The sequence below is a fragment of the Malania oleifera genome, chromosome 4, assembly GCF_029873635.1.
Source record: "Malania oleifera isolate guangnan ecotype guangnan chromosome 4, ASM2987363v1, whole genome shotgun sequence".
Lineage (NCBI taxonomy): Eukaryota > Viridiplantae > Streptophyta > Magnoliopsida > Santalales > Ximeniaceae > Malania > Malania oleifera.
This window is the reverse complement of record NC_080420.1, coordinates 48,898,333-48,908,469: the sequence shown is the minus strand read 5'-3', so window position 1 is coordinate 48,908,469 and position 10,137 is coordinate 48,898,333. Positions and strand designations below refer to the sequence as shown.

General features: G+C 32.2%; 1 protein-coding gene across 4 annotated transcripts; it reads right to left on the bottom strand.

Moving 5' to 3' along the window:
* Positions 1-286: 286 nt before the first annotated feature.
* On the bottom strand, positions 287-5,905 carry LOC131153177 (nudix hydrolase 25). 4 transcript variants are annotated; one of them, XM_058105307.1, is made up of 6 exons: positions 5,710-5,905; positions 4,463-4,513; positions 3,747-3,839; positions 2,748-2,842; positions 945-1,056; positions 287-709 (listed from the first exon to the last, which is right to left on the bottom strand). In XM_058105307.1, the coding sequence occupies exons 1-6, from the start codon at positions 5,773-5,775 to the stop codon at positions 605-607; spliced, it is 522 nt and encodes a 173-aa protein (XP_057961290.1). In that variant the 5' UTR covers positions 5,776-5,905; the 3' UTR covers positions 287-604. The 4 variants fall into 4 exon arrangements, with proteins under 4 accessions (XP_057961290.1, XP_057961289.1, XP_057961292.1 ...); XM_058105306.1 differs by having other exon boundaries at positions 287-1,056; XM_058105309.1 differs by lacking the exon at positions 3,747-3,839 and having other exon boundaries at positions 5,710-5,902.
* Positions 5,906-10,137: the final 4,232 nt, after the last annotated feature.

The window sequence follows — 10,137 nt, the reverse complement described above, 5'->3', positions numbered from 1 at the left end:
TTTACAGCCCATGTCCACCTTCAATGAACCAAAAATGAATTAAAAACATTAAGATGCAAATCTGCAATTGGCAAACGCAAAGAGTTGACCTGCATTACATTCCGCAAGGACTTTTAATTCTCATTTTGCTTTTAAATTGCTTAAGCAAGCAATGTCATTCTAATTGAAGGCCACAATAATATCAATTTTCTTTGACCATCAAGTGAAAGAATCTAAATAGCATAGCTAATTTACAACACAGTCACATAGAGAAATAGTTGTTCTAATGGCATAATAAATCTTCAACTTAATAGAATAGCCAATATTATTTTTCCTTTTTAAATTTTTACAGATCCTCTGTTCAAAGGTTGTGATCTTCCTTCTGTGGAAAGTCACAATTCAAACTTTTTTTGCAAGGATCTTTATTGCAATTAACCATCTAAAATTTAAGATTTCATCAACATGGCCGTTCAATAAACAAAAAGAAAGAAAGAAAAAAAGAAAAAAAGAAACAAAACAAAAGAACAAAGAAGGAAAGAAAAAGGTTCTACAAGGTTTAATCACTACTATCAGGTAAGAAACATTCGGAGCTACAAAGCTGCTGCTGCTGCTGCAGCAGCATTATTCACCATTTTGTTGATTTACATTTGGAAGATATAGCACTGCCATTGAAGTAAGGCATGAAGGTTCTCATAACCTCTTCATATGTTGGCCTCTTGTAATCCACTGCCTGCTTTCACATACCAGTCATCAAAGAAAATTATACTCTGCATATAAAAATTGTGAGAGATTCCATATGCCACAAGCTAGTAACCATCATGAGCCCATAAGATGCAAGCAGAGAGGAGGATATAGGCAGGTCCCATGCTGTGTTCTTCTCTCTGCTTGCCCGATGTAGGCCCGTGATGTCTGGGCTTGTGATGCTGAAGGTTTCCCACAAAAATTATGACAACTTGGTAGCATACCTGCTCGATGACTTCTTCAGGGCTTGCCCATTTCCACTCCGAGAATTCTGGGTCAGCTTCACCATTTGCTAAGTTGATCTCACTTTCGTCTTTTGTCAGTGTCATGAGGAACCTGTCAATTGTTAAAACTTTTGGTTAGACTGCAATATCAGACAGCAGAAACTTCAATATTAGATACCTTATTCACTGCTATAGCCTTCACTGGAAGGGAAAGAGATTGCATCTGTATTTATTACATAAAAAGCAATTTAATTGTCAAATGCAGCTCACGTGAACTATCTTAATTATCAAATCTGCCAGACACCACTGTAATAATCATATTTTTAACATTCTACATCAACTTTTTTTTGTTTTCAATATTATAATCACCATAAAATACTATTAAAAATTTTCATTGCTGTCATTGCTGCCATTGTCATCATCATTACATCATTATTAGTCCTTCTAATCATTATGATTAAATAATTATTGCTGTTGTAGTTATGTTGGTTGTTTTTATTATTAATAATATTAAACATGTTACTATTATTATTATTATTATTAATATTATTATTATTATTATTATTTCCGTATTATGATTATTGTCAAAAAATATTCTTAAATACTATTACAATTATTACTATATAAAAAATCACATCAGAAGAGAATATATAATATTAGTAATCTTATTAAAATAAAATTAAAATACTCATGTTACATCCAACTAATCTTATATTCTTTGGAATAGTGATGAGCAAACCAAATAAAAATATTTCCTGAGAGAGTAATCCTATCCTCTGGCATATTAGCAACTCAATAAAAATGAACGCCCAACTCTCCCTTACAATAATTGAAGGAAAAAGATGAAAAAAAAAAATGAAAATAGGGACGATTAAGAATCATATTATTTCATAGCAGGTTCTCAAAGCAATGGTTTGGTTTTGCAAAATAAGATTATTGGGAAATAAAACAATGTGATCAACAATCAAACCACACAAGAAAAGCTCAACAGGCCAACTCCTCTCAGCATTGGATATACAAAGGAACAAGCATCTGCAGAACTCCTGGGTAGCAACTAAAGACATCAGATTATCATTCCAGTTGAGAATTTACAGAGGACCAACAGCATCTTACTAAAAGGTATGATGTTCAAACAAGCAAAAAAAAGAGAAGGTATGATGCTCAACAATAAAGGTTGAAAAAGAAGAATCTGAAAAAAATAATAAATTAACTCTAGGAAAAGAATGAAAACAGGAGGGAATGTGTTGTGGATTTCACAGATATTTGCTAACAATAAAACAATAAAACAATATTACAACATCGAGAGTTAGTTTGATGTGCTAAACAAAAAAACATAAGATTTAGTTTGATTGAAGAGATGTGGAGAGGAGAAGAAAAGAAAAAATGGATCTCTCCATGGCTCTCATTTGGTTCACATAAAATAGAGAGGAAAGAAACGAAATGGAGAGAAAGATGGGTGAAGAAAGACATTTTCCTCCAAATCAAAGAGAAAAGGATACAAAACACAAAAAGTTTATAACATCCTTAGACAATTTAGCAAATAACCTAGTGGGGCACGTTCTTGTAAATTACAATTGACTATTGTTTTCTTTCCTATGTTTCTCTCCACCTCTCTCTTCAAACCAATAATGCGGAAAAAAACTAATTTTCTTTCTTTTCTCCTATCTTCTCTTTTCCCATATAAGCTTATTTTCACTTCCCTCCATTCTTTGAAACCTAACAGAAAAAAAGCACCACGACATTGGGCTCAATGAAAACCAAATTTAGTTTCAATTACAATTTCAAATAAAATATAGTGCTCACCACTTCTGTGCCTGCCCATGCCATTCACCTCCCCAAAGACGGTTCACTTTGGTCTTCACAGCTGAAGGGAAATCATAAGTCAACCATTGCGGAACCTGCCAATATGCAGCCTTTATAATAAGTACAAGAAGAAGAAAGTTTTTTTCTTTTTAAATTTTTTTTTAAAAGAATCTTCAGTTTTGCTCCAGCCAATAAGTATAACTGAATAGAACCTAATATTAAAGCCCGTTCAGCTGTGCACAACAATTTGCATTTTCCATTTACATTTTTTTAAAATTGCAAAAATGTCATCTTGTTTTCCAGTTATTCAACAATGATGTGGAAAGCTTGGAAGACAACAAAACTATATTTTCCAACTTTTCTATACAAATGTTGAAAAACTAGAAAACAAGGTCGCATTTTTTGTAATTATTTAGAAGACTGAATGGAATATGAAAAATTTTCCCCCAACTAACTAGACCCTAAATGTTTCATAGCAATCTCAAAAATTCATCGAGGTGATTCTAAATCTACAAGTTTTCAAAGATGAAAGATCTACTCAATAGATACATCATTGTAAAGTTAAAATGAGAAAGCAATATCATTATGCAATACAGGTAAATAATGTCTTTTTTAAATAATAAGGCATGAAATTTGGTTTTTTATCCTTTTTTTTTTAATTTTTCTATTCTTCTGGATCATGAATCAAGAGTTTTCAATTAGATTAAGTGTTCTAAGATATTCACATGAACTCTTTGGTTATACAGAATTGTAAAACTGTCCCTCCAGAATAATGCACGCAAGGTGCTTTTATTCTAAAACCCTTCATAGATGAATAAAGATGCCTTTAGCATTCAAATGTAAAGTGATGAGTGATATGAAGATAAGAACTAGATAATTACATGGCAGGCAAAGTGGAGGGGAAGGGGGCATCTTCATGTGTATCCGAGTGTGCCTCAACCTTGAATAGAATATTGAGAACAGAAAATTTGGAAGGTATAAGGTTTTTCTAAGACTAACCTCAGCAATAATTTCAGCAGATATTATTCCAGTTTCTTCCCGTAATTCCCTAATGGCTGCAGAAGTTGGCTCTTCCCCATCTTCAATACCCCCCTAAATTTGATAATCCCAAAAGAGCACCGTTATGCCAAGTGAAAAGTGTGGCAAGATAGTGAAGCTAAACACAAAAATGTTACAGGAGAAGAAAGGAAAAAGGAAAAGGAATAAAAAAAAGAAAATAAAAAATAGACCTAGCTCGGTGGTTGTCAAAAAATATCATTCACAGAAAAGAAGAGAACATTTTCATAGAGTCTTGATGTTGATGATCCATAATACACAACATATGAGCAAACATTAAATAAGCCATGCTGAAATATTTCCACACAAGCCAATGATGCAACAACTAGTCTAGGACTCTCCACTTTCCAACACGCAAAGAACCATTTGAGAGGTGTTTAAAATTTTAACAAATTATGAACCACATGAGATCCACAAGGAATAAATTGCAAGATTACAAGACAGAGATGCAAAGGAATAGGCTTTAAACTTTGGACCATTTAACAGCAGAAGAAAGAGTAGATTGAAGAAAAAAAAAATGTAGAAGAATTCTCAACAGACAACTAGTATCCAACATAACCAGTTATAAGAATGGAAAAGAAAATGGCAATTTCTAGATTATTCAAATACAAGAAACTGGTCATGATATTGAGCAAACAGAGTATCTGTCAAGGAGTCACCTGAGGCATCTGCCATGCTCCTGGAACATTCAATCTAGATGCCACAAAAACCTGGAAGAAGACCATAGAATTAACATTTCTTTCCATAGTTGCGGCAAGAACAGTAAAATAAAACCAAAGAAAAATACACTTTGGAAATGAACAAACATAAATTAATTCACCAACCATTCTCCCCCAGTCCCACGGCTCTCCTACTGATCCAACCAACAGTACAAGCTAGATCTAAGACTTTTGATAAATGCATGAAGAACAACAGATATAATTTTCAAATATTTTTCATGCATGAGAAGAATTTACCAGAGACATTAGTTTACCACTCCAATATTTCACTTGCAGCAGATGTATGATAAGATTCTCTAACAAAAACACCAAGTGAAATAACCTCCGTTGCATTTTAATGAGCCCAACCACATGCTCTGATAATACAAACTTTTTTATCATCATAGTTCCCAATACAAAATTATTCAGAATTAATCTAATCCAATCCATTTGCAAACTAACCCAAAAGTTGAGGAGCCTCAGCTATTGAGGAATCAAAATTTCAAATCAAATTATTAAAAAAAAAAAAAAAAACCATTCAAAACAAACATGTTCTGCAATTGAGGAAATAAAGACATTAAAAAAATGTTACTCTTTTTTAAAAGAAAAAAATCAATTTAGCTTATTTATTTGTGTCAAAAACGAATGACTTGCTACTTCGCAGATTTAAATAAAAATAAAATCCAGATGATTGGAAACCTTAATCAATATTATTGGCTTCAGCTAAATCAACTTGCCATCATTCTTTCAGAGCAGATAAAAATAACATGCAAGCTAAGCCCTCAACGCGCACTCTGTTCAGAGCAGGTCCAAGTTGACCAACAATAATTCAGCAGAGAAGAGCCCGAGGAAATCGAAAGAAAGACAATAAAACAGAATTTTAGCTTTGTTTATAAGCTATTCGCGCAGTTTCCTCACTCTTGAAAGCGAAAATATGCTAGACTTCAACACCGAAAAGCAAGAAAAGCACTTCCAAAATCTCAGCCAAATTCAAGATTTCAACCTTCAAAGACACTACTTCTGATAGTTAAAAAGAATCCAAATAGATAACAATTTAATAAACTAACATCCAGCCTCAAATCAAAGACAAGAAACCCAGGGAAAAACAGTAAATAAACAGTAAATGCAGTTTAATTAGTGTACTTGCCAGAACAAGTAAAAGAGCAAGAAGGCGCGAAATTCATCAGATATAGAGAGAGATGAAACACCTGATTCTCAGAATTGATGAGACAAACGCCAACGTTGGGACGATAGCCTGGGGGAAGACCCTCCATTGGCGCAGTGCAGGAGGGGGAGGAGGAGGAAGAGGAGAAATCTCAGAGATTTTTAATGCGAGCTCTGTAGGAGCAAAATGGTTTTATTATATAAAGAATTTGGGGCGGTGCTTACGTTAACCTACGCACCAGCTGACTTTCTTCGAATCAAATATAAAAATATTGTGGAGAAATGTTGTGGTACAGCGCCCTCAGTTAGCTTCCCGTGATCCTCTTCCACTTCATAATATTTTTCTATTTTTTGATTGGTCGTTTTTCATCATGTTAACAAGCTTCAACCTTTAAATGACTCTTATTTAATTAATTATAAGGGAAACAAGAAAGAAATAAAACTCATGAAAACACATCAGAATGAGAGCGATGGAAGATACCATTCGTGGGCAATTGTTATAAACGTCATAGTGCATGACTACTTAAATTTTTTCATAAATATAGGCTCTATTTAGATTTTGAAAAATACGTTTTGACTTTTTTTTTTCAGTATTCAAGCTTATAAATGCATTGACTATTTACAAAATCTTTAGGTCATAAATGAAGAATTAGAAGTTTGAAGTTCAAGTTATAGATTTCATACCATTATTTAATTATTTTTATTTGTGGGTAAATATTGTTAACATCATAGTGCATGACAACTCAAATTTTCTCATAGGCTCTATTTAGATTTTGAAAAATGTGTTTTGACTTTTTATTTTTAATATTCAAGTATATAAATGCATTGACTATTTACAAAATCTTTAGGTCATAAATGATGGATTTGGAGATTTCGTAAATTATTTAATTATTTTTATGGAAAACTTTTAATAAATTCAAAAGCAATTGTGTGGTGGGAATAGATTTAGCAATGGAATGAGTTTTTAATGAGTTTTTCATGTAGTTGAATTTTTAGCTCCCTGCATTTATAAGCATACAGATAGGAAATAGACTGTTGGCAAGTAAAATTTGCACTTGAAATAATTGCTCTTCTTAAATATGGGAAGTATTTACTTTCACAATTATATCTAGAAGTTGACATTATTTAAATCACTATGCTCAACTTTGATTCTTAATCACTTAAACTTTAACAGTGAAAAGTGTTGATTTTTCGTTTCGGCTTATTATTCATTTTTCTTCTTTAATCTTATTGCGTTTGTTTCAAAATTTAGTTAAAGCATCAACAAAAAGAAAGTGATATTTCCATACATTATGATAGCAATAATTAGAAAACACTACACGATGAAATTTTCATTTATAAATATGGAAATAACTCAACCTCCTTATTACTTTCATTAGTATAAAACTCATTTTTAAAGTTATTTTATAATTACATAATGACACGAATGGTTGTCATCATGGTAATATGAAAAAAAAAAAAAAATTCATCCACTTGTCTATTCAAAGGGTGGGATTTCTTGTTGATCAATAATTACTGAAGAAAATCAAAATCTCAAGTTGCAACTCATTGATTACTAATTTGTCCCTAGAAAGGCACACGATAAGCAAGGATATGGGATGAGAGAACACATGGTATCGGTATGCAGATGTTTTTCTTCATTCTTGTGTAAAACAAAGTCAGTGCGAGAGTTTATGACTAATAGAAAATGCACGACCGCAGTGATGGAGTGAATGCGAGAACACATGACGATGAAAAAGCATTAGTAATAAAATAAATAATTGAATTGAATAACTAAGAGTAAGAGCATTGAATTTCATTATAATAATGGATGCATCTTGTAAACGTCTCTTTTTAAAAAATAAAAAAATAAACTTAATGTGGTCCACTTAACACATGCATATAAAAAAAATAATATTTATCGCAGGTGATAATTAAGGGTATTACCACATCCTTTATCTCATGGAAATAGTTTTTTCTATCTCCACTGCAAATATGCTTCTTTGATGATAGGAAGAGTTGGAGTCGGGTTCCTAGCCTAGTCTCTAAATAGCCATTGATCACCGTTAGTTAAGACATCTAATCTTTGACATAGGCTAGAAGATACTATTAAATTATTATGCAAAGAGGAAGAGTGATACTATGCTTTTACTTGAGCAACTATGGCCTCGAGTAAATCCTGATAGTCTAGTATTGATCTAATAGTTGGTATTAGAGCCTAATCAATGCCACATATAGAAAAAATGCACGAAAATTAGTATTATAGCTTTTGTTGCTGTGTAACATTTATAAGATGAGCATATTCAATTTCTCTGTGTTTATTACATGCAAAAATTGCTTAGGGTTTTGATATGTAGGTATAGTAATATTCACATCTAGATAGTCTTTTCAAGTTCATACATGATGTTTACACATAATGTTGTGCATGAATGATTTTTAATTGCACAAAAGTTGTATGGCGTGCGTGTTCGTGAAATGTATAATGATGGCGTTAGTCACATAACTTCCACATGAATGACGCAATATATGATGGCTTGATTGATGGAATATATATAGTGGCATACATGTTATATTGAAATATGGATTTGTTACACATACGTGTATATTTACATAGGTAGATTTTAAGGCTTGATTTTATTGTGTTTATAATTGTTTATGGAATTCGAATAAACTTGTGGCTCATTTTTTTTCTTTATCATGTGATTTAAGAAAACAATTACACTAAGCGCTTGTGCATGATCGATCTAACTGACTAGGCCTTGTTTATTTGAATTCCATAATTATGGTAATTATGAGTTGTTGTAAGCATATGCTGATCTGTTGGGACTTGTATGATTTTCTAACATATGATATTTTTGGTATATGTAACGTATAGTTTTGATACTATGATGATATTGTAATTTCAAATAACTTAGGCCGGAGTGACCATAGCATCTTAAGACATGTTGATAATTACATAAAACTTAATAAAATAAGGTAGAGTGAAATTATAAGTTTGTCTCTATACTATTAAGTAAAATCTATTTTAGTTCTTATATTTTTAACTTATACAATTAAGGACTTGTACTTACTAATTTCATGCAATTATTTTTCAACTTAATTAACACTAAAAATAGTAGTGAATCTTAACAAAATAACTTACATATATAAAGTGTTGAATTGATATTACATGTTGTATCACTATCATTCTTAATAAGTTTTTTGTTTAAAAAAAATCTCATCAAAATAAATGCATACTTTTTCCTAACTAATAATTAACGGGCCTCAAATAAGCCGACTAATCTTGGAAGGGTCTTCCATTAATTTCAACTCTCTAACTCATAATCATTAAATTAACTTAGATGACAACTTTAATTAAACAAAATTTGTAAGTACAAGCCTTTAACTATTCAAATTGAAAGTATAGGGATAAATTTTAACTAAAGGTACAAGATTAATTTATCATTTCACTAATATGGAAAATAAATCTCATGAGGTACATAACATTAATTTGCATTTATTCTACATGGGTAAAGTACAAGACTAATTTATCATTTCACTAATAAATAAAATAAATCTCATGAGGTGCATAGCATGTTGACTTTTTGAATTTGATTCCTGTTTTGATGCTGACAAAGCATTTGTATCTTATGTGTATATTTAGTTTGTGAACATTTTCATATTTTAGCACACACATAAGTATTAAGAGAAATGAAGACCAAGATGGATCTTAATGCACATACACCTGACGTACTCCATAAAGTGAAGAGCAAAAGATCAAGAAGAAGACATTTAATTTTATTGTATTGCATTTAGTTTATATTTGGTCTGTAATAATGTATGACACACATGATATGGATGATAAGCTCAAGATGGTCGTAGGCTGATCCTAGGGACCAGTTCTTCTCACAGAAACTCTTTTCTTAAATAACTAATTGGTTAGGGTCAAAGATTAGGGCTAAAACGAAGTTTACAAAAACTTTGGTCAACCGACGTTGGATTTTTTGGCTAAATTAAAAAGCCTCGACCAACCAAACCCTTTGCCTAAAAACTTTTCAAAATTACTTTAAACTTATAAAAGTTTTTAAAATCACCATGGGGTCAAATTGAGGGCAAAAGAGTAAATTCTAATGCCCTTAGTTAATCGACAAGTTCAAGCTTTAATCAGTTCGGTCGACTGAACCACTGTTTGCCTCGAAGTCAAAATGTTGACCATAGCTCGGTCGACCGACCCTATTTTTGAACTAACCTTTCTCGGTCGACCGGCCTTTAAAAATTTACTTTTCTAACCACTTGGTCGACCGAACTTATAGTTCAAAATCACATTGGTCGACCGAACCTCGTAAGTGGTCAACCAGCCTTTTTGCCTTGGTTGACCGAACCTACGAAGGGTTCCGATCGCCCAGCAATGGTCGACCATTGATTTCCTTAGTCAGCCGAACCATTTAAATTTTGAATTCCCTGTGAGTGCTCAGCTGACCACCGGATCTCCTCAGTTGACGGAACTCCCATGT